At 28.6% G+C, this 27,464-nt stretch overlaps 1 protein-coding gene across 1 annotated transcript; it reads right to left on the bottom strand.

Moving 5' to 3' along the window:
* Positions 1 to 552: 552 nt before the first annotated feature.
* LOC141914988 (uncharacterized) lies at positions 553 to 27,464 on the bottom strand. The gene is made up of 5 exons (XM_074806339.1): positions 27,405 to 27,464; positions 23,290 to 23,491; positions 22,233 to 23,203; positions 22,016 to 22,154; positions 553 to 653 (listed from the first exon to the last, which is right to left on the bottom strand). Exons 2-5 carry the CDS (start codon positions 23,300 to 23,302, stop codon positions 553 to 555), a joined length of 1,224 nt encoding a protein of 407 aa, XP_074662440.1. The 5' UTR covers positions 23,303 to 23,491; positions 27,405 to 27,464.

Here is a 27,464-nt window from a genome sequence, read left to right as displayed (position 1 = left end):
CTCGACTCATCAGTGACAACGGCCATTTCTGTCGACGGTGTTGGGTTTCCTTTTTTCATCAATGTTAAAGAAACGGTCTGTCGGAAATGGATTTGACGGCATCGATCGGGTGTATGGGTTGGATGAGTACATGCAATGTTGCACTCAACCCAGGTGTGATTAAATTGTCCACATATCACGCAATGTTCAGGCTGACCGTTGTAATAAACCCTTACAAGAAGTAATCCATAACGTTTCGAATCAAAAGTTATATTCCGTGGGATAGGTGATGTAATAGCTACCTCCAGTATACGTTTCTCACCGTTCTGAAATGTTGTTTTTCCTATCGTCGGGTGATAGGATCCCGTAAGGATGTTTCCGTATGGTCGAATCATTTTGTCTACCGCTTTGTGAGGGCAGATCGCAGGCGGTCATCCTTATTACCGAGATGATGTATTTTACCGAGATGAACCGAGATCAACCGAGATGAAATTAAATATAACATATTTATTTATTCTATATCGATTTTAACCATTGAAATCATATTATATCAGTAATAAATGCCTGCTGGGTTCATATTTTACATATTTTGTCGGATATTTTTGGAAAAATAACTTTTAACTTTACCGAGATGAGATCGTCAGATAATTCCAGATGTGTGGAAAGTACACAAACTATAAATATAAACAATAAGAAATGTTCTAAATGTAAAATAAATAAACAACTCTCGGAATATTATAATTATAAAACTCAGAAAGATGGTAAGCAAAGTTATTGTAAAACTTGTAGTAAACTAAGTGACAAACAAAATTATAGAAATAATACTGAAACACGCAAAGATAAAAATAAGCAATGGAAAGAAAATCATTTAGAACATATTAAAGTGTATAATAGAAATTATTATAAGGAAAAATATCATACAGATTTTAATTACAAATTGAAACAATGTTTGAGAATTAGATTAACACAATTATTCAACAAAGAAACACATTCAGAAACATTATCTAATTTGTTGGGTTGTACAGATGAATTCTTAAAATCATGGATAATATATCAATTCGATGATAAAATGAATATAGATAATTATGGTGAATACTTTCATATTGATCATGTGTTGCCAATTTCTAAATTTGACATGAGTGATGATTATAATAAGAAGCTAATCTGGTGCTGGAAGAATTTAAGACCTTTAGAAAAGAAGGAAAACATAATTAAATCTAATAAACTAGATTTACAGTTATATTTAGATCAACTGGATAAAGCAAAGACATTTGTTGAATTATGGAACTCAACACATAATGAAAAATACGTTGAATATTAAACGCTTACAAAACCGGTTACTCTCGATCTATGTCAAACCGCCTGTATGTAATTGTATTAGGTTGTTTACAAAAACATCTGTGCCGTATTTCATATTCAGTTGAATAGGGTGTATCTCATTTGAATATTGATCGAATGTGCTATTTCAGTTGAAAAGGATTAATCATAAAAGAACAAAGGAACATCTGTTGCACCAGATAGTGTTTAGCTAGTGAATAACTGGCAGTTATAAACGCGCAGCACATAAGCATAGGAACGTATAGGATATTCTCTCTATAAACACAATTTTAGGAGTTTACAGTTATAAATGTAAGTACTGTTTTTGTTGTTATTAAGGCGTTGGAAAACGCTAAACATGTAAAACTTATCCTGGTAAGATGAGCCACAAATGGCCATGTTTAAGTGTTGTAATTAATATTTTACAACTACAACTTCAAGTTAGTTTTATTCTACGCTAGATATTTATCTTTTAGATAACAAAATGAAGGCCATTGAATCAAGAAAGTGAAGATAGATGGATGTGGAATCAGAAATAATGGATATTTCAACTCATGAGCCTGTAGCAGTTTAGCCATACTGTATAGGCTTTCAATGCATTACGTTTGTCGGAATTTCAATTGCGTCATTAAGCTGTTGTTTATGACACACAGTGACAGATGTTGTATTGTACTTTATTGATTCCTGCATTCCACGCATAACTTACCGGGCCTCAGCCGATCGGCTTGGAATGTGGAAATCGATAATGATTGTAGAATAAAATATATGTGTTTATGAAATAGTATTTCCACCAGTCGTTTCTTTGAATTTATTTTTAGTTTTAGGATTTATTATCAAGAATCCGAAATGACTTATCTGGACAGTTATAATTACTGCTCCTATAGATAAACAATAGTAGTGAGATAATCTAAATCCTAATTTAAATAAAAAGTATTAAAAATTACATATCTTCAACTAGCTAGTATTAGTTATTGTTTTTTTAATATTTTCTTTTCAAAAAAGAATACTTTATATCACAAATAAAAAATACTAAAAAAACAATAACTAATACTAAAATTCTTTACCTTTAACTAAGCTAGTATTAATCTAAAGAGATACTAGTATCATTTGAAGAATACTTATTATATTTTTTTCGCTTTTTTCTCTAATATAAATGTCAAAGAAATCTAATAAGAATAGTATTGATATTGAAAAGACATTAGATGATTTGGGTATTAGTGATAATAAAGATACAGTTGTTTCTAATTCTATTCAAGTTAATAACAATATAGATTATGAATACTATTTATATTGTAAGCATCATCTAGAACTATTGATTGCCGGTGGAAAAACTAATGAGTTTTTAAATAGAATCATTACTTTTCAAGAACTAGACTCTATGAAACCAGATAAAGTAATAAAATATTTTAAGATTTATGAAGAAGCTAGATTAGCTAGAATAAACGACTCTATAAGTGATGGTATTGTCAAATGTTATTCAAAATTATGTAACCAGTTAATACCAATTGATGATGAAAATAAATTATATAGTGATTTGAAAAATGACTATTTAGTTATGACTGAATTACAAAAATGGGTTGGTTATGCTTCATTTCAATTAGGATCGGTTATGACATTAATTTCTACTGGTGTCATAACATTTTCGAACATCAAGCCTATGGAATATAAATCAGGTAAGAACGAAACAGATGTACTACAACCAAACGTCGAAACAAAAAATGAATCAGAACAAAAATTAACTAAAATAAATGAGTGATGACGTTAAGAAAAAGGCTAGATCCGAGAAACAAATTAAATGGGCAAGAGAATTAGGTAAAAGATCTTCAGAATTAAAAAAAGCTAAGAAAAAGAAATTAACTGATATAGAGAAACAAATTAAATGGGTAAGAGAATTAGGAAAAAGATCTTCAGAATTAAAAAAAGCTAAGAAAAAAGAATTAACTGATATAAATGAATCACAGAAATTATCTGATATTGATTCGAATGATAATCCATCTGATTCTTCTAATGCTGGAAGTAATTATAAATTATATATTACAATTGGGTTAATCACAGTTATTATATTATCCGGTGTAATATATAAATCAAAATTCAAATTTGATGATAAAGATGATTCCAATGATGATCGGAAACTTAGTTATCCGTGTACAGACAATAAACCTATCATACCAGAAAATAAGTCAAATCATAAAACCATTGAAACTAAATCTAAATTATTATTAATGGATTAAAATAAGATGAAAAAAGAACAATATTTAAGAGATTTATATTATAACCCAGAAAGTGAAGTATCATATTCTAACGTTTCAGAATTATGGAATAAAATTAAATCTGATAAGGAAAATGGTGGTGGTGCCGTATGGCACCCACACGGTGATATAAAATATAGTGAATTAAAATCATGGTTACAAAACCAACCCACATATCAAATACATAAGAAAATGGATAAAACTTATTTAACAAGAAAAGTTATGGTTTCACATATTGATCAACAATGGCAAGCTGATTTAATTGACATGAAGAACTCAGAAGAACACAACAAAGGATATTTCTGGATATTAAATGTTATAGACATATTCAGTAGATACGCATGGTCAATTCCAATCAAAATAAAACTGGAATAGAAGTAACAAATGCTTTTAAATCTATATTTAAAGAAGCTTTTCCAGATAAGATACAATTTGATGAAGGTAAGGAATTTTATAACATTTTAAAAAACTATTATCTGATAACGATGTAGATTATTTTTCAACACATTCAGATAAAAAAGCATCTATTATAGAAAGATTTAATAAAACATTGAAAACTAGAATGTGGAAATATTTTACTGCTAATGAAACATATAAATATATCGACCTTTTGTTTATAAATTAGAAGATCTAAAAGATGAAGAAATATTAGGTTATTTCTATGAACAAGAATTATCACTTGTTCCAAATCCAGATGAAATAGAATACAAAATAGAAAAAGTATTGAAAACAAAAACTCTTGAAGGAAAAAAGTATTCTTTGGTGAAATATAAAGGATACGATGATAAATTTAATGAATGGATTTTATCTAGTGAAATTAAAAGAATAAATGAATAAAGATTTATTTATATTTGAACCGCATATGTTAGTTACTGGTGTAACCAATTGTGGTAAAACACATTTCATATTAGATTTGTTAGAAACTATTTATAAGAATCATTTTGATAATATCATATTATTTTGTCCTACTTATGAAATGAATAAAACATATAATAGAGATATAGTTAAGATGAAAAAGTTTATTATATTAAATCCTAAAACAGTAAAAGAAAATTTAGATAATTGTATAAAAATAGCAATTGATGCTTATAAAGGATCAAATACATTATTCATTGTAGATGATTGCGCAAATTTACATGATTCAAAAGTGAGAGAAAGTGAGTTATGTTATTTAGCTTTCTCTGGAAGACATTTTAGGATAACAACATGGGTTTTAAATCAAAAATATAATTTAATTGTTAAAGACTTTAGGGAGAATATAAGATTTCTAGTTTTATTCTACAATAAAGATAGAAAATCTATGCAACAATCATTGGAAGAAAATCAAATTATACCTACAGAATTATATGATGAATATATGAAAAAATTAAAGAATAATAAAGGTTCAAAATTATTACTGAGATTACAATTTCCATATGAATATAAATTTACAAAATAACTATTTGTATACCTATGTATTAGATACCCTATTAGATACCCTAATACCTGATACCCTATTAGATACCTTAAATACTTAAAACCCCCTTTTTTAAAATAAATATTATTTATACAATTTTCAACCAATTTATTTTTATTTTTTCAACAAATATATGAATAAGTTTGAAAATAATAAAGGTTATTTATTATTACTGAGGTTTCAACATAAATTTAAAAAAGAAATATAATTTAAGGTATTTTCAAATGATATGTATTAGATATGTATTAGATATGTATTAGATGCCTTAAATACCTTAAATACTTAAAACCCCCTTTTTTATTTACTATTATTTTATACAATTTTCAACCAATATTATTATTATATATGTTAAATATAATTAATATCTTAATCACTTTCACTATCAGATCCTAACAATTTATTCAAATTCTCTACCGTATCATCGTCAATAGTTGTTTTATTTTTATACTTATTCTTCACCCTTTTTACCGCATCATCAATAGTTGTTTCATTGTTATGCTTATTCATCCAATCAAATTTATCATTATTTTCTACTTTATGTTTCATAGAATCTTTATTAGTGTTTGCTCCTAATATTTCATTTACAGTGTTTGATCCTAATATTTCATTAGCATCAGTTAAATCTAATTCATCTTTATTAGGTGTTGCTAATAAAAAATCTTCATATAATTCTTTACCATTTACTTTTTTATTTGAAACAAACTTTGTAACATATCTAAATGGGTGTTCTATAAATTCTTTTAAACCAACACGTTCTATTACATTAGTAATATGTACCTTTGTATTCATATGTTTATTCCAATTTGATGGAGCGTTTGAAAATTCACCTTTACAATAATCACAATAATTTCTATTTTCACTAACATTTAATATTATTTCATTATTAGATGGAGAAGGTATTACATTATTAGATGTAGTAGGTATTACTGTAGTAGGTATTACTGTAGTAGGTATTACATTATTATCAATTACATTACTTAAATTATCAACAACTTCACTTTTATTATTATCGATTTCTATTAGTTTAGTTTTATTCATTTTGAAAATAGGATCAAATATCAAAGCTATATTACAAGGTATTACATAATATAAACCATCATTATTTTCATGTGTATCGATGTATGGAATATGTTTATATACTTTACCTCCTTCCATTTAATAAAAGATTTTTTATTAAAGTTAAAATTTTAATACATAACACTATCTAATTGTGTATTTACAATATTTAATTGCGCGTCAGATATAATATAAATGTGCATTTTGAAATTTAGGCTTCCCTTTTTCTTTGTCATGAATAATTGTATTCCATCTTTAGTGTTCTGTAGTTTTTTTCCAGAACCATGTAATAAATTATCCTCTGTTGTTCTAAAATCTAACCATAATGCATATTTATTACCGGTATAATAATCAATTTGATTAATATTACAATTTTCAGATGATTTTACTTTTTCATTCATAAAATGTTTTCTAATTTCTGGCCATTGATCAATCATTCTCATTCCTTGACAAAATATATTTTATTTGCTATTCCTTCGATAGTTATTTCTACTTTTGTTATTTCAGGATTATAATAATTATCAACATTTATTGCGCCATTAGTATATGTTGCAATGGTAAAAAATATTAATATACCTTTAATAGATCTTCTTGGGAAGTTAATATTCTCATTAATTATTTCATCATTTGCATTAATAGTTGCGGTTTTAAATTTATCAATATAATCATATAATAATGAAAATCCTTGATTGTATTGAGTTTGAATTATACTTGAAATATTTTCATCAGTTACTGTATCATATTCTAAACATATATTCGATAATTTATAACTCATATCTTTGTTAACGCTAGATAATACAATTTCATTTACAGGAGCAAATGTTATTTCGAATATAACGTCTTCTTGAATTGCGTATTTATATAAAGGTGCATTATTATTTATCAATTCAAAGTCTAATGGAATTTTATATTTGCTTCCATATATACTTTTTATCAATTTATCTACAGCATTAGTTAATATTGCGCTATTAGCCTCTGATCTTAATTTATTTTGGTTTTCTGATTGGATGCCTTGAAATATCATCTTATTTCTATTTTCTTTAGTTAACCATAAATCTTTATAATGCATAAATAAATTATAATCATCTAATGAGAAAACTGTTTCTGGACCAATCTTTATAGTTAATTTTTTAATCAAATATCTTCCAACATTATCAACAACATAATTATTATTATTACCGATTACTTTTATATCGGCGGATAAATAGATACTATTTGGAACATAAAAAGTATTTTGTGTTAATCTAGGAATTCTAACATATAAAGTTTCATCGGGATTAATATTTGAAGGGTTATGAGTAATTATATGATGTGATCTTTCTGCTTTAATAGCATTAGATATTCTAGAAATCTTAGAAGGACTTATATGACTCCCACTCATTTATTTAACAAAAAAATTAATTATTTATTTTTTATCATGTTTACTAAACCAAAAATAATAGCACTTACAACTGTAATTAAAAATAAAATAGCAGTAGCAAAGTTAATAATGTTTCCTGCAGATTTCAATATAAAACCAACAATTGATGCAATAATTCCTGGTAAAGCTGCAGCAGATTTTTTAGATAGTTCCCATAAATATTTTGCTAATTTCTTTAAACCATCTTTAACTTTATCTTGTATAGAATTATTATCTGGGGGTTTATCTGGTTTATTTGGAGTAGGAGTAGATTTTAACGCATTTGATATAGCTAAACCAATTGTTGTGAATAACATAGTTACAGCTGTTAGAATTGAAAGAATTGTTATTCCTTCTAATTTAAATAATAACTTTATTCTATCTTTCAACGATATTTCAGAATTTGGTTTAATCAACAAATCTTTAGAAATAACTTTTAATCTATTATTATTATAATCATATGATTTTAATAATAATTTAATTTCTTCTTTTTGTAATTCTATGTTATATTCTAAATCATCTTTTTCTTTTTTTAAACGTGATTCTTTTTGCTTATATTCTATTTCATCAATTACTTGATGATCTAAATCAGACTTTAGTTGTTCTATTTCTTCATTTTTATCAGTTAATTCTTTTTCTAAATTGTTAATTTTAATATCTCTTTTACTTTTTTCATGTGCAATTTTATCAGCTTCATTTCTTATACTAATAATCTCTCTAATTGCTTTATCAGAAAATATATCTAAATCTTCTAATTGTTGATCTGTTGCATCAAGTAATCCATTCGGTAAAAGTTTTTCAGTTTGAACTCTTCTTGATTGAGGTTCTGAGTTCTGTTTTGATTTCAAAAATCTATTAATACATTGATCGATGACATGAATAGGAAACGCATTAGATTTAAACAGATTTTTCAAAAAATCAACCGAAACCTGTTGAAGATGGAATTGATCTATTCATTTCATTACCGTATATTGGTAACCCGTCAATCCTATTTGCCCGAAAATTAAAATATCTATTTAAAAGGAATTTTGAAATCAACTTGAAATGTGCATTCACTACGACCAAAATTAAGAATTTTTTCTCTTTGAAATGTGCTACCCCTAAATCGCTGAAGGCTAAAGTCATATATAAATTTAATTGTTTATGTGATATAAACACTTCCTATATTGGGAAAACTAAACGACATTTGGCCATCAGGATTAAGGAACACAGATCAAAGACTTCTGCGATTGGACAACATCTCGCAATTTGTCACACTTGTGATCAGGAATATAGTAACAACAAATTCAAAATTCTAGACAAAGGTTCATCTGATCTCGACTGTAAAAAAATTAGGGAGGCCCTGTTTATTAAAGCGCAACGACCCTCTTTAAATCAACAATTATTTCAAAACGGCTCATCCTTTATCCTAAATGTATTCAAATAATTAGTTTGTAATTAAATACTTGGTTTGTAATAAGCTTAGAATTTAGCACTTGTAATTTTGTAACTTATGTTGTATATAAACCTGTAGTTTAATCATTTGATTCACTTGTATTTCACCTGATGAGGGGATATGATCCCGAAAACGTTCGTGTTAATAAACTGTATTTACTCATTAGAAAATGAGGTTTTTAATGTTATCGCTTCTATGGTTATTCGGATATTTGAACTCTCTTCCTAAGAACCATTAAAATATTTCAAACCTTTTACTAAATAATCCATACCTTTATGTGTTATATTGAAACCAGATCTTTTTAACGTTGGTTTAAAATCACTAGCAATTTCATTATATTTAAATTCTTTTCCTGTTAATTCTGGTACTTCATTTTCAGTACTTATCTTTGAACGTGTTTTATCAATAAATTCAGGTGTATTTAAATTAGTATTATATTCTGTTTTATTATCATTACTAAAACTTGTTTCATCAAAATCAAGTGGTTGTTCATCACTTATACCAGGTTCATCTAAAGGATCCAATGGAATATCTCCTCCACCTTCTGCCATTTACATAATAAAAAAATTAAAATTTAAAATATAATATTCCTCCGATCACAATTCCTATACAAGATAAAGCTAATTTAGCATTTTCATGGGATTATCATCATTTAGTTTAATTATATCATGTTGAATAATATCAGTTTTAATATCTTCTGTAGTATTATAATCTTTTATTTTAGAATCATTATTTAATTTAATATTATTAGTTTTAGTTTCAGTTGATTGAATATGTTTTTTATTTTTTTCACCTTCCATTAATTTTGGAGCAGTGATAATCTTTTTATTTATATCATTCAATCCAAATGAATTATTTATTGTTGCAGTTTTAATTAGATTATTATAACCAATTATGTTTCCCATCTTTAATACTAAATCATTAGAAATAATAAATAGATTAGGGCCTATACAATAATTTAATCTAATATGTGATTTATCTAAATGATTTTGATATCTTACAATGTTTTCTGGAATCGATCTATTTTTATCATTATGAATGGAATCTTCAAATAATACTTTGAATTGTTTCTGCGCATCGAATGAAGTGTTATCATTTCCAATTATTGGGGATCTTGTTTCAACTTGCGCACCTAAAATACATATCAAATAAGTTCTAATAGATTGATTTATTCTTTGTATACCAGCTTTAGTAAAACCTTCACCATTTTCTAAAATGAAATTATCCCAACCATTATTGTTTTGTTGTTGTATATTATTATAATATTTTGGTAATTCATTCCAATTTAGTGTTCTTATATCTGAATTTGTCATTATTTTTCCAAAAGATAAATTAATATTAATATTCAATTCTTTAAAATATTTTGAACCTGGTAAAGGACATTCTAATTCATCTAATATTAATTTTATTTGAAAATAAGTATGAAATCTAAAAAGTGATAACATCAATGGTAAACTTGGTTTGTTTAAATGATCATTCCAACTAATTCCACATCCTGTTGTTGCACAATAAACAGCAAAATTTAATTGGTTCTGCCAATACTTCATATTAGATTTTAATAACCATTGTTTTGCCTCATTTAAATTTTTGAAATTAATTGTATACACATGAAATATATTTTCCATCTTTACATGAAAATTATTACTTTCAGTAACATAAATATATAAATCAATTAATGAATTTAAAACTTCATTTCTATATGTAATATCTTTATTAAAATCTATTGCAGGAATATTATATTTAATTGATTTATTATATTGGAAAGCTTTTGGAAAACTATCTACCATTTATATAATTAAAAAATTAATAATTTATTAATTCTTTTAATAATTTATCTTGTTCTTCAACTGTTATATGGCCATTTAAACTTATTATATAATCTAGTGTATTCTTTAATTTATTAATTTCTTTTATATTAGTTTTAATTTTTTCTTTATTGCTTTTTATATTTAATTTTGAACTTATACCGGTTAAAACACTTGAACTTAATCCTAATACACCAATTGATATAGCTAAAGGTGTTAATGGTGAAAATATTGCTAGAAATGTTATTACAGAACTAATTGTAACCGAACCACTTATAATCAAATAATATATAATTTTACTTTTTAAATATTTTTTCTTTTTTATCTTTAAGTCACTTTCAAATTCTAATATTTGTTTTTCTAAATATGTTTTTAATTTAGTTTTATTTATATCATGAGGAATAATATCAATATTATCAACTTTATCATCCATTTATTTAGCAAAAAAAAAAAATTACTAATTAGTAAACTTATAAGCAACAAATATAACAATAACTGTTCCACCTAAAATCCATATTATTTCATATTTCTTCTGTTCATTACTTGGGGTATAATAATCTGATGATTTGGGTTTGTATAGATGTAATTTTTCTTTATTGGTTACCGCGTTATATAAACTCATTGCATCATCAACTGATTGAAAATCTCTATGTGAAATCTTCTGATCATATAATTCCTTGTTAATATAATCCATATAGTTTTGTCTATTTTCTCTATATTCTTCTGCTGCTTTATTATATTTCTCTAATGCTAAGTTATGTCTTTTTTGTTCTGTTAATGAACCATTTTTATCAATATGCTTGAATAAATAACCACCACCAGTAAATGCTAAATCGTTAACAATTGCCGATCCTATAATAGTTATAACTGCAGAAGCCATTTATTTAGTAAAATAATTATGCATTTATATGGGAGGAATATATTTTTGTTTTTCTAAATAATCTATAGTTAAATTAGATAAAGTAACTGCTAATGTTAACTTTAAAATATCATTTATATCAAATCTATCAACATTAACACTTCCCATTTTGAATATTTTTTTTAATACCATTGAATAACCAACAGTTCCAACTGATAGTAATGCTCCATTATATAATCCAGTTATTATCCACTTATTATCACTCATTTATTTATAAAAAAATTACTATCATCAAAATATTTAGTTAACTTATTTACGATTAATTCAACATTTATTTCATTACTAGTTTCATTTGTATATATTTCAATTATTATTTTTTTAATATCATCGATGATAAAATCTTCATCTAATTCATAAAATCTTAAAGATTCTCTAATTAAATTAGTAATCTTTTCTACATTTAAAGTTTCTTTATCTATTGTTGTTTCATACTCAAATGTTGTTTCATTAGAAAATGCAATATTTTTAATATGTGTAATTACATCATTAATGTTAAATTTCATTTCTTTCTCACGTTTAAAATCAAATCCAAAACATATGCTCGGTCCAACATTTATATTCATTTATATAGTGAAAAAATTACTCTCTACATCTTATAACTAATTCATAAATTACAGGAAAGTTATTCAAATCAATTAAATATCCATTGTGATTTCTTATTTCTAATTTAAAATTATTAAATTTAGGAATACAAGGTTTAAAATCACATTCAGCTAAATTATAATTTATTTGAGTTCCAAATTGTTTAACGTTTTTTAATGGTAAAATATCTAATATACTAGAATTACAAATTGTATCTTTAGTTGCTTCGAATGTTTTTGTAGGCTCGATTAAATTGCAATAAATATAAAAGTGTGTAAAAGGTATTATATTTGAATTACCATCTACGTTTCCTGTAACAGTATCTGGTGCAATTCCTAACAGTTTAGCTAATGGTTTTTTTTTACCATAAATGCATGTTGACTTTCATCATATACCTTTATTTTAATTTTATTTGTGCTATCACTTTTTATAAATCTAATTAAAAATTTATCTTCTCTTCTAATTTTCAACCGTGCTCTTCGATTAATTTCTTGAGCTAATGTTTCTAAATTATATAATCCTGGTTTTAAAATTATATGAAACCATTTATTTACGTTTCCAATATGAATTAAAAAGGTATTATCTTCAATAGTTTTATCCGTTATATTATAAAAAGAATTACATAAACTTAAATATGTTCTGAATTTATATGTATTTCCTTTTAATCCTTCATATTCTAAGTGTATAACTAATTTATCTCCATAGTTATTAGTAACTGTATCAATATTTGTAATTAGATATTTCTTATGAATTGTTAATTCTGTTAACTTTTTGAATTTATAATCTACAGATTTTACATTTGTTATATCTTTAATTCTATCTAGAAATAATTTGTTGTTCTCACTGTTTGCTTGTTTACTCTCCATGTTAATAACATATTTTTATTAAAATTTGATTAACACGTTAGAATTCTTTTCAATATCTCGTTCTCTTTTGTTTCTTCTCTTTTAAATTTTAAGTATTCATCTAAATTGCAACCATAAGCAACTGTATGAATTCCATCATCCAGAATATATCTTTTATCATCAAATGGGTTTAGACTTATCTTTTCAATTTCTTCAATAAACATTTCATGATCTTCAGATCTTAAACATCTCATCTTATGTTTTCTAACTTCTTCATTGAATATACAATTGATGTAATCTTTGAAATGAATATTCTTTTCTACTACACTTTTGGTTATTCCTTTTAACTTTTTAGCTTCATGTTCTTTAGTTTTATATGAATACATTTTAGATCTAATACCAATGAACTCTATCATTTCTTCACCGCCTAATTCATCTTTGAATTTACCGGGAACTTTTTTATTATCATTGCTAAACAATTCATGATCTTTGGGATAATTACTAAAATCAAAATGATGTTTTAATGTTTTTAAATCATCAGTTATGTTATCAGTTTTTATCTTTAATATGTAACTGTCAGTATCAAAATATAAGATTTCTATATGTTTTTCTCCAAAAAGTGGTTGTAATACATTATAATAGAATTCATACATTAGTAATTTTGATAATTCTAAAACTGAAGCACCAACATAGATTGGTTTATTAAATTTCATAGAAGTTCTTCTCATCTTAACTGCAGCTAAATTTTCATCAAATATTCTGTTACCAATGAACTTAGGATATGATTGTAAATGCCTTATCCTTTTACCATTACTAACTAACTCAATATCATTTCTATTTCTAATATTTTCACAAGTCTTACCATAGAATGCATTATTCATTAACTTGAAGAAATCTTTTTCGAAATCAGTTTTAGCTTCAGTTCTCTGTTTGGTGTTAAAATCTATATATTTTTCTAACCATTTAGATTGACTAAATGAAATATATCTATGTACTTTTTTTAGAACCATTCCTTGTTTTAGATAAAACGTTAACATTCTATAATGTACTTCATAATTATATTTATCTTCTTGAGTTACCATTAACTTTTCTGTATGAATATGATTTTCGGGTTTAATTCTTTTTTGGTAATTTGATAATTCTTCATGAGTTACAGTTTTATGTTCGGGACAGTAAGCTAGATTTCTAGATTTAAATTTAATATGTTCAGGATATTCTAAGTCTACAACAAAGAAGTAACCAGTATCTGAATCATCTGCAATATCTAGAATTCTTTTCTTCCAATCAAATTTATCATTATTTTCATTCTGTAAAACTTCACTTATTTCAAATACTCCATAAGGTTGTGGTTCCATCATTGCCCAACCATACAAATTATTTGCATCTATATATAATAACTTATATCCAGGGTTATCATTTACATTGAAATATCTATCACCTAATACACCTGAAACTCCTCCTCTTATAGATTTTTCAAATAATAGTAATTGATCTATATTTGTTAACAAATCCATTTTTATATCTGTAAATTTTAATCCACAATCCCATGTTAAACCTGGTGATGAATAACAATGACAAGGATCAATATTGAAATATTTTAGGTTTACATCTCTAAACCTTTCGAATATATCGGTTAATAATAATACATCTGATTTTAAATATAAATCTACTAATTGCCCATGATTTTCTATTTTGAAATGATTCAATGTTCTATTATAGACTTCATCTTTAACATATTCATTTTTTAATTCATCATAGCATTGTTCTTTCAATAATTCAGTTATATTGAAATCATTATGATTCTTATAAAATGAATATGGAATTGCTCCTTTATATCTCATTAATTGAAAATCATCATTATTTTGATAATGTTGTTTTAATATTTTTAATTCATCATCAACTAATGATTTTGATAAGTTATCTAATGAACTATTTAAAAATCTATATGAATCTATAAATCTTAGACACCCAAATTGGAATGATATATAATTCTCAGATGTTTTAGCTAACATTCTAAATTTATAAGTTGGTATTTTATCTTTTGATCTATTTGAATTTAATCTCTCTATTTCATTATTGATTTCTTCTATTTTATGGCATAACTGTTTGATGAATTAATGTGCATCATATCCTGATAGATTATGAAATATAACTGGTACAAAATTAATTTTCTTAGCTTGTAAGTTACAATTCTCATGCGCAGCGCCTCTAAACTTTCCGTTCAAATGATCATGGTCTCTTACTTTTTTATCTTTATAATTAAATATCTTTTCACAATAATAACATTTATCTGCAAACTCAAATGCTTCTTTATCTTCTTCTGTCATAATTATTTCTATATTTGTATTCAATAATTTACTAAATCTTATTTCATATTCAATTAATAAGTCACAAAAATGATTGATAACATTTTCATTTCTATAATCATAATATTCACTTTCAATTAGTTCTGGATAATCAGATTTAATATATAACCCGAAAGGTGCAGCTGATTGATGAATCTTTTTAATAGTATTTGTTTTTGGTGGTTCTTCAGAATAATCATTTTCATTAGAATTTAATTTCTTTCTCTTATAATATATTTCTTTTCTATCTTGATCAGTTAGTTCTTTATTTAATGATTCAAAATCTCCATATATAACAAATGGAACTTTATTTTTGTAATCATATTTTTTGAATTCTAATATTTTATCCTTTTCATTTGGTAAAACTAATTTACAATAATCATGATTTTCACATAATTGTTTATGATTTAATAATGTACTTTCATTACTGAATCTATGTAAACATTTTCTACAAAGATATATTTTATGGTGATCATTTTCTGATTTAAAAAATAAATCAATTTGTTTAATCCACATATAATGATTCTCATAATATAGTATATCTATAACATCGTTTGAATCATAATCTTTTGATAGGTATAAAGGTTCTAATGTATAATGTTTTATATTGTTACCTTTTGTATTTGGTAATTTGATTAAATCAAATACATTTATTCTTAAATTATTATCTCTTTCTATCTTTGGGACGTTTTTAATTCTAACAGGATACTTATCTATCTTATAATTATTTTCAAATGGTTTATAATGAGTTAATCTAAAACTATGTGTAATATCTTCTGTTGGATGTAAACAACTTATTATAGCCCATAGAAAACATTTATCATCTTCATTTTGTATATTTATAACAGCATTAGTTTTAAATGGTAGTTTAATATAACTCGATGCTTCAATATCTGGTTCTTTATAATATGATACATTATTTTCATCAATTGGTTTTGATTTAGTTAACTTATTATATTTTGTGTTATAAACATGTAAAGTCATAAATATTATTTCATCAAATATTAAACCAGATCCTTCAAAATATTTCTCTTCTATTTTAGTTTTTACTTCATTATAACATCTATCTAATTTATCATCTATATGTTGTTTTGAAATAATATGTTGTGAATGAGAATTTATATTATATATTGGTTTATCTTCAGATTTTATAAACTTTACTTTAACTGATATACTAATTTTAGGGTATTCAACATCTGTAATTATTTTTATTATTTCTTTCATATTTTCTAAATGTTTTTTATTTTCTTCTAATGTTTTTCCTTTATGAAATTTAAACTCGATAGCTGCTGGGCCAATATCACTTTTAAATGCTTCGGTTATCTCTATATCTTTTTTATTATCTAATGAATTAATATAATTTCTTACATCTTCCATGTATGGTCTTTTATTGTTTAATTTATTTTTTATGCTTTTAATTGTCTTCTGTTTCTTATCATTATCTTTATCAAAATAATCTTCACCTAAAATATCATTATTCTTATTTCTAATATGACTTTTAGATTTTAAATGTTCATTATAATATCTTTTATCACTGAATGATTGATTACATGTATCACATTTATATGTTTCTTTATCATTCTTTAATTCATCTAATTTAGTTTCTAATATATCATCTTTATATTCTAGTTTCAATTTATTTTCTAAATGTGTTTTAGTTTTATTGTGTCTTGCTTTTTGGGATTTATCTACATTGATATTACATGTTGGACAGTAGTACTTATTTGCTTCCATTTTAATACTTAAATTTTTATTAAAATTGGTTTTAGAAGTTCAATGATTTATATTTTATTCATATATATGAATATTTTAAGAGTAATAGGGGTAATGGGCTTTCATATCAAAGGTTGAATGGTCGAGTTCATTAAAAACAAATATTAAAAGTAATTTAAAACTATAATATATTTTCATAACCGTGTGTATTTCAGTTGAATACTATTATTATTTGAATATATTTGATTATATGAACTTGTGTATTGTAAATAAATCAATTGGTCGGGGAGCGGAGCGGTAGCGAAGTGGAGCGACCAATTGATTTAATACAATATGCTTTTTAAATTATTGATATCTTAGAATAAATATTTAGTTATAATATAAAATGCTCACGGTTATGAAAATATATTATAGTTTTAAATTACTTTTAATGTTTTGTTTTTTAATGAGCTCGACCGTTCCACCTTTGGTATGAAAGCCCATTACCCCTATTACTATTTGTACCGTAATTTGTGATGAAAACCAGGTTTTGAAAATATATTTAATTTGAGTAATCTGGATGTTATTTATGAACAAAATGTTAATAATCGCTTAAGATTTAGGAAAATTAATTTGTGTAAAATGTTAATACTAGCTATCTAAAGTTTCTGTTGTTGTATACGTCTGTTGGTAATTCGCAAAGAGTAGCTGTTCTCTCGACGATGATAAGCAAGGAGTGAGTAAATCATTCCGCGTCATGACAGGAGGGTTAGAAGGAAAAAGTTATTTTAGCAAATCAGTTTTCAAAATAATTTTAGATCAGCGAATCATTAAGGCTAAATTCTACATGACCAAAACAGTCATGACAGTTAGGTTGCTGCTCCTTGCCAAAAGTTGAGTGGGAGAGTCGGAATTTTAAGAATGCCGATTCTTTCTACAAAAGGGGTCCGCAGTCTTGGGAGAGCGGACTTGATTCAGGCTTACTCGATTCGAAACTGCCATCCGGTTTGGAATTTCGGAAAATTTGTGAAAGTTACCAGCAGGAGTGTGCGATGGGGAAAATTTGAGCTAGGCTGGCATTGCGATTTTAGGTAAATAAAATTCATTTACTATTATCATCAGTCAGAATTCCGGCATTTCTAGGAAATTATTTGGGTTGTGCACGGACAAGTTCTCCGCCAGGAACCGGTCAACACATTTAATAATTAACGATTAAAGAGAGAATTGTGACCGGTGTATCAATAGGAAAACTTTGTTCTAGTACCTGATACATAGTATGAACGTACATGATAATAGTATGAACGTTACTTTGTTAATGTTATATCCTTAGAATGCGATCATTTATCCTAGGTAATACCTTGGCCATTTTCCGACAGTTTTGCTAAAATCTTATAAGAATTTTAGAATACTGGTGTTGTGAACCCGAATTCGATCGCTCCCTAAATTTTGATTTTTCACATCGTTTCAGATCGTTTTCAGCATGTTTTACATTGAAATTTCACTCAGAAAATCAAATAACATCGTCCATGTTTTACCGTCAACACACTGCTAGTTCCAAGACGAGTCAAGATGCTCATCATCTTTTCATTTGCACAAGAAAACAATGTAGGCGGCGTCACGTTACGGGCCGCAAAAGCCGTTTTTCAACACTGCATGAGCAACACTCGGTAAAAAATCAATAATGCAGATACATATATCCACAGACACACGGTTGGGCAACAGATAGATACAAGGTATATTTCTAAAAGGAAATATACTGCGACAGGTGGTTTTTCTAAAGTCATTACAGATTAAGATTAAAAGCCTTCTAATGATATAACTCTTCCAATTGGAGGGAGAAGTCATTAAGAATGAATAAATTATGAAGATTAAAAAATCAGAAGTATAAAATAATGAACGAAACATGTTGTTTATTTTGGACGGAAGCACCGCGATAAAATGCAAAAAACGGAATGAAAAGAAACGAATTGGCTACTGCTAGTATTTACGTAATAAATAAGTCGAGAGAAGAGTACGAAAGAGATTTACGGTCAATCAATATCCGGCGGCAAAATGAATATCCCAAATGCAAGATCTGTGCTTTCGGATAATTTGTAAATTACAAGAGTAGACCTAAGGTTCATATAAATCTATATTTTTGAGTTTTAAATTGTGTAATCAGGGGATCTAAAAATAGTATATAATTAGCGGGACGTCGATTCAGCAATTGATTTTTCTGGGAAGAGCAGATCAGCCTTTCCCGAAAAGGAAATGCCGTGCGCACGATCCGTTCTGTCGCAAAAAAATATCTCGTTGCTAATAAGTAATTAAAAAGTTGATAAATGAAAAATAAGATACGTTGTTTTCTGAATACTTGTGTATTGTCTACTTAATTGTGGAAATCCGATGTATTTGCATTACTGGGGACAATAAAGTAAAGTAATAATAAAGTTATTTGAATAAGTATCAATTAAGTCTTTGTGATTTTATTAGTTTATGAGTCTTTGAAATTATTTGAACTTGAATTGAGCCCATCAGGTGGTGGTATTGGAAGACACCAGGCGGTTTGGTCATCGTAATATGCAAAAACTTCGTTAGTATACACACATTCCGCTAACGAAAATGTTCGCAATTAAAAATAGATCGGGAAACGCTTTTATGGTCATACCAATCTATCCTTAAGATGCCATTATCCTCACCCCCTCCCATTTTTTCAACGGATTTGCAACGATCTGAAAAATGATAAAAATTGATTGAAAAGGCGGAAATTCGCCGAACGGTGGAAATTTATCATCCATTTCCTATTAAATATCTGTACATTTTGCATATTACTGAATCATTGTGGAAAATTGTCATATTATTATATGTTTAATTTTAAAACATATATCATTATACGGTTAGCGGTAACAATTCCCTCAGTGAGTAATAGGCAAGATCCTCGATTATTCAAATTGTACAAATCCCAAATTCACGATTTTGAAGCAGAATATTTTTCACATTCTATCCATTTTCTATACTGATTTTTCTAAAGAAATGGTTATAGATCGATAGATAGAATGTGAGAAATATTCCCTATTATGGTCATATATGGATCAGAGAATCTGAAAAATATTTTGCTACAAAAGTTCCTTTCAAATCATGAAGTGGGGATTTTACCTTTTTGGATTGTTACATTGACGATGGTTTTTTCTACGAACAATGGTACATGTGATGGATCTGATGACATTGCATCTAAAGACATTGACTTCTGACGTGAAAAGCTGATGTATAAAACTCGCGGAAGTAATATGCAACTCGTCTATTTGATAGACATGGGACTTACTGTGATGTGAATTTATTTCCACACGAGTAGTTTGAGAAATTACGCGTGTGAATTGATTTTCACGTGAGTAGCTGGAAAAACTACAATGCGAATTCGATTTCACACACTTAGTAAAAGAATTCACACGCGCCAATTAAGTGGTAAATGATAATAAACTATCCTCACAAATTTATCGCATTTTATATAGATACCATGGAAACGGTTGTCGTATTCCATGGGTCACTTTAGTTAAAAACCTATTAAACACAAATTGCTTTGGGGATTACTGGTACAACCATATAATTGAAAACCCAAATTTTGTCCTAAAACAAAGAATGCAAGATCATTATGTACAAAATTGGTTTGCAGCTCTGCGTTCCTCAGGGGCAGCATCTACTTATTTATATCTCAAACCAAATTTTGGATTTGAAAATTATCTACAGTGGTTACCAATGGATCTACTTAAGACAATGTGTAATTTCCGCGGCTGTAACACTTAATTACCAGTGGAAACGGGAAGATACTTAAATATATCAAGAGATCAACGGGTATGTAATAAATGCAATCTAAACGTTATCGGGGATGATATGCACTTTATACTAGTATGTCCATATTTTAAAAGACGAAAATATATAGGGACCTATTTTATTTCATCCCCCACTATTAACACGTTGTGCACCCTTCTTAATTCTAATAGCTCTAATAGAAAAACCCTAATAGTCTGACTAATTATTTTATAAAGAAGGCAAGCCCACTTTTGTCTTAAGCAATCGCCACGCTTCAACGGTACCAATAGTGGGTAAAAGGTAATAGACTCAATTTAGAGTATCTTGTCTACATACGTATGTTAACGTAATTTGCCCGTCTATGTATGTATTCACACATGAATTGTAAATTTGTAATTTTTTTACTTTTGCTCTAAACAAATGTCTTTTTGTTGAGCAAAATAAACTAAACTAAACTTCAAGGCAAGCCACAATAGATGTGATAATTTGAACAAATCAGTAGTAGTAGATATGATTTGACCTTGTAAATATATCATTTCACGGGACCTATTCACGGGTTTTATGACACGACTTAATAAACAAGTACAACGATTACTAATAATTAACCCGTATATTTTCGATCGTCGTGAAAACATGGTAAACCTCACAATATGTATGTATGTATGTATGTTATAACTTACAAGCCACGTTTATTTCTACAACCGATTCCCTACAAGCAATAAAGTTATATGTATATATCATAATCTAATTCGTATGGAAATTAGTGTAAATAGTTGATGCCAAATCATCTTGTACATATAATCTATACATGTATAATATAAATTATATGAATACTAAATCATCAGGACTATCATCACATTGAAACTATTTTTAACACAATCTATCCAGGATATATGATAATGTCAATCCTAATTCACGCTTTGATGTTATTTACTGAATGAGACAAGTTTGATCATTTTGCCTCAAAGTCGCTTGATGTGCGTATTCCAGTAGCCAACGCGCACACGCGTAAATCATAAAGTCTTTAATTTCACTTCAATTCGTTTACTTTTCGTTTCGTATTTATTTGACGCGACACATTTGTAGATACCAGTTATTTCAGGCGTTACTTTCGCTATTCGCAGACGGCTAAAAATCTTCTTAAACATACCTTTTCCAAACCGCAAAAATCTTATATTGACGTTGTCGTAATTAGTACCGTTTTCAAGTTTTACCCACTCGTCCTGTATTTTGCGGTAGTAACGTATTTCGGGTACTGGATCTCCAGATGCTGCACAAGAGAATACCACCTGAAATAATCAGTTTTCATATTAAAATCGTAGACAGTATCATATACATAGTATCATGTGATTTTCAAAATGGCCTACCGTTTCTGGTTCATTGAGATTTATTACATCGGTTGTCCTAGAATCGAGCTCGATATTGTCTGACAGGGTAATCTCAAATTTATAGCGTTTTGACGTGTAACCTCTCGCGTAACAGTAGTAATAGCCAGCATCTTCAAACGACGGGCTGTACAAGCTACTTTGTCTTAATATATAAGACGACGCCATGTACAACTGTCCCAGTGCCCGAACTCTTGAAAATGGACGTCCACTGTTGTATGGTTTTCGGACGACTTTCAGTATTGTAAGATACGGTCTTCTTTGTCCAGAGGCTACACACATAATGCAGTTTGGGATACCCTTTTTGATAGCAATTCTTCGGTCACTCAACCGTTTAGTCGCTCCTAAATTACAGAACGTGACACCAACATCTAAAATGGGTAATTCACCAGTTCTTAGTTCGGTTAATACGACCAGTGACTGAGATACTTGAGAATCTTTGACATCTATGCGCATTGCATAAACACCACTACTCCCTTCAGTTATGTTTTCGAAATCAACGCGATAAGTAATTCTCTGCATATTTCCCGAAGATCTTACATCAATTCTTGGTTCAATTTCTTCTACTGAAGTTGCAGGAAATCTACCTAACATAATTGTTTTGGAGCCTTGAGAAAGAAGTTTCTGCACGGGTTTGAATTCTACATTTGCAAATCCATCGGCATTTCCAAGAAGAATCGTTTTGAGCTCGAATCTATCACCTTCTTTGATATCGTTTATGTACGTAGGCACGGCGATTCGATTAGGAAATCGTTCGATTTTTGCCTTTGGTCGAAGTAAGCTATGAGGTCTAACATAAAGTTTAACATCTGAACAACGATCTGGTATCGATACAACAAGTTCATATTGAGAAACTAAGTGTTCTTTGTTGGATCCTTCAGTGTAGCGAATGTGCAATTTAGCTTCGTAAATATTTCCCAAAATTCTCCACTGAGGACGGTGGTTACTATCCCCTGAAAGTAGGCGATCGACATAGATATACATTTGTTTACCATTACTAGTGTCAATGTAAAGGAATCTCTAAAGTAAATCAACATACCTTCAACATACATTGCAGACCACTGAGTTCCATATGTGAGATATTTTGTCCAAGATATTCGAAGATGTTCATTTGATGATATATAAGCCAATAATGTAAGCAAGCCTTCTGATTTTTCTGAGGTCGAAAAGCTTATCACTCGCGGCACTTCAAAACTAGTTCCATCATTATCACATGACGCATCTGTCTTGATACATGTAGACTAAAATTTGAAAATAATCACAATTACCGATTTAGATTTTCCGTGAATGAATGTTCAAAGCTCATGGGCGTACCCTTCGGATACTTCTGATAAAAATCATGTCCACGCGCCCACGTACCTTGAAGGAGAAAACGACCCAGGCCCATACCGCAAAATATGAGATATTCCACATTTTGAAATTTGGGGTTAAGTGATCCGACTAGTTGGTGGTTGCGTTCAGGAAGTGCAAGTGATTTAATAAACATGGAAATTTACGTGTCAAGTCGCGTACACATAACCAAGCTTGCGTTGTGTGCAATTCACGCGTTGCACATCGTAATTTGATCGTCGCCACATTATGATATTCCTTAGCCCTTGTAACACACAATTCCTCTTCAGTTTTAAGGCAAGAGTAGCCAGTAATCCGTTAGCTGACCTATTTATTTAGTTACACAGTCAAGCATGATTACGAAACCCATAGTTAACCTCTTCAGTTCCTAACAGTTGAGACAATAGTATAAGTATACGTGGTAATGTAAAACTATTATTAGATGTGGAATAACCATTGTACAAATAAAGAATATAGCTGCAAAGCAGCGATAACGAGTTTTCTGCAAAGACATTCAGGATGATGGGGATTGTGGAAAATTTAAATATCGATACATAGAATAAAATGCATTGACAGATTCGAACCTAATATGCAACCACTGTGTAAACTTCTAATGTGATTGAGCTTTGAAACCGAACTTACGCGGACATACAATCAATGAATATGAATAGATTCGACCAGGCATTTATTTTGACATTCAAACTTTATGACACTGTATTATCACCATACGCTTAAAAATGGATCTGTTTTATTATGAAACCATCGTAAGAATCTACTTAGTCGATAGGTTGAGTACATTTACAGATAAGAACGTATTAGGATTTTAATTTCGTATTAGGTTTCGGGCCGATGTTTATTACTTTGTGTTCTTTTCCACTTGTCTTACTTGTCTCTCGATTACAATTCCAGAGTTTCAATTACAATCGAATCCAAATTGGCTAATAAGTACATGAAATGAACTGTTAGTCACTGCAAACCTATTCCAGTGTTATGTCGATCGTGTTGAATCACTTTGCTTGAGTTGAAAGAATCAGAGCTTCTATGGTATGGTGCAACATCAGTCGAAGAGAGTTCTTAATGTTGACTGCCCTTGACCATTTAACTTCATGTGTTTGACATTGAAATCAGCACTATACCCATTTGAATTGCAAAATTTTTCAAATATATCCGCCAATAAAATAACATCTGATTTTAAATACAAATCAACAAATTAGTTAATTTCAATTTATTAGCTTTTTCTGTTGGCATTATTAATTTACAAAAATCTTTATTATCGCATAATTCTTTATGTTTTGATAATCCATTTTCTGTCATAAATTAATATAAACATTTTCATAAATGAATTTTATTATGGTGATCACTTTCTGTTCTGGAAAAATAAATCTATTTGTTTTAACCACATAGATTTATTATACTATTGTATATCATCATCATCATCATGTTTTTCTGTTGAATATAAAGCTTCTAATGTATTATCTTTAATACTTTCATCTTTGGTAATTGTATCGTCTCTGGTAATTGTATCAATTTTAATACATTTATCTTTAAATTATTAACTTTTTTCTATTTTAGAAATTATTTTTATAGTTACTGGATATTGATCAATTTTATATTATGTTTTATATTTCCGACATCTGTTATTCTACGAACATTTTCCTAAGTTGGGTGTAAACAACTAATAATTGACCATAGAAAACATTTATTATCTTCATTTCGAATATTTATTACTGCTTTTGTTAAGTTGTAGATGGTAATCTAATATAAGATGATGCTTATATATCCTTTTCTGTTGACAATTTTGAATTATTCGGAAACATTGTATTACTTTTTGGTTTTCTATTTCTTTTTGTATTATAAATATTTAGATCTAAAAATATAGTTTTATTCAATGTTAAACCTATTGAATTGTCACGGGCGACAAAACAAAAATAATGAATTGTCGCGGGCGATAAAACCAAAATAATGAATTGTCGCGGGCGATAAAACCAAAATATTGAATTGTCATACTAAGCCATTCTACTATTCAACGCCCCCTGGTGACTATATGGAATAACTAATGTCCTTAAAAACTCACCACAATCATAGACGATGTCATGATCTACAACTTTGCAATGGATCATGGTAACAAAATATGCCTAGGTACCAATCTAATAAGGAAATACTAAGCCATTCTACTATTCAACGCCCCCTGGTGACTATGTGGAATAACTAATGTCCTTAAAAACTCACCACAATCATAGACGATGTCATGAACTGCAACTTTGCAATCGATCATGGAAACAAAATATGCCTTGGTACAAATATAATATAGCAATACTAAGTTTTTGTATTATTCAACGCCCCCTGATGGCCACATACTAAAACCAATGACCTTGAAACTCACCAAAATCATAGAAACACGTTATGGGCTACAACTTTCCAATTGAATATAGTAACACAATATGCTTAGGTATCAATTTAATGTGGAAAAACTTTTTCCCACCTACGAATGAGTACTGATGACACCAAGATGGCCGCCAATTGCGTCATAATTGGCTGATCAAAAATACCCGTCCCAGGTATAAAACATCCCTCTCTAAAGAATACCCATCAGCAATTGCAATGAGAAATGGCAAACCAGTAGGAAGCTACAGGACCTAGAATTCTGGCCAAAATTTACATTTTTGGGCACTAAAAAGGTCATAGGACGGCCATCTTGAGTCAGATCGACCCAATTTTCTTATGCTGATGGGCCTTTGGTAGATTCAAATATAAACGAAAGATCAAGGTAATTGATCAAAGCGTCTTCAAAATTTCCCACGAAAACTTCGAAAATGTTTAAAAAGTGCTGATTATGGCAAACAACAATGGCTGCCAGTCGACCATCTTGAACCTGACAGGGCCAGTTTTTGGGCTGACGATGTGTCTAGGGTAGATACATGTATAAACCAAATATCAAGACATTACCTTGAAGCGTCTTCAAAACTTCTCGAAATAACTGTCTATGGACGGACGGACGGACGAAAAGTGAACGCAATAGCCCGCTGGGACTAAAGTCCCAAGTGGACTGAAAAAGAATTGTCGCGGGCGACAAAACCAAACTAATGAATTGTCGCGGGTGATAAAACCAAAATATTGAATTGTCACAGACGACAAAACCAAACTAATGAATTGTCGGGGGCGATAAAACCAAACTGTGAATTGTCGCGGGTGATAAAACCAAAATATTGAATTGTCGCGGGCGACAAAACCAAACTAATGAATTGTCGCGGGCGATAAAACCAAACTATGAATTGTCGCGGGCGATAAAACCAAAATAATGAATTGTCTCGGGCGACAAAAACAAAATAATGAATTGTCGCCTAACATGGATAATTGATTACTAATTTGATTAAAAATTATATCATAATTAAGTTAAAAATCCATAATTCATTTATCAGTTTTCATTCCTATATTCTTTTCATTCGGAATAATTTATAATTTCAAATTTCATATATTTCTTTAGTAAACACCAACAACATTTACTTAGGTGTTTTAGCTAAGTATATAAGGCAATTCATTCCAACGCTGGAGTAGCTCTGGCCAGCAGAGGCATTTTGAAAATGCACCTTCGTCCACTCTCCGGGTTTTTCCTTCGGTTTCGAATTTCGAGATTGGTAGAAATTACATTAGGCGCCTTTAATATAATGTAATTTCTGCCAATCATTGAAGGAGATCCCGGTTGACGTGGGTCGCGGGGGTGTAAGTAGAAATGACTGGAGCGTCCCGTGGTGCCTTTCAATGATGGGATGCTTATCCCCTGAAAACTCTGTAGGTCGAGGATAGGGCAATTTTGCTAAAACTTACCTTGAAAAATGAATTCCTTCTAATCACGAGAGCGAATGTATCCTGTGTGTGTTGTATGTA

This window comes from Tubulanus polymorphus, chromosome 1, assembly GCF_964204645.1.
Source record: "Tubulanus polymorphus chromosome 1, tnTubPoly1.2, whole genome shotgun sequence".
Lineage (NCBI taxonomy): Eukaryota > Metazoa > Nemertea > Palaeonemertea > Tubulaniformes > Tubulanidae > Tubulanus > Tubulanus polymorphus.
The sequence above is the reverse complement of the archived record's forward strand: the minus strand, read 5'-3'. Positions and strand labels throughout refer to the sequence as shown.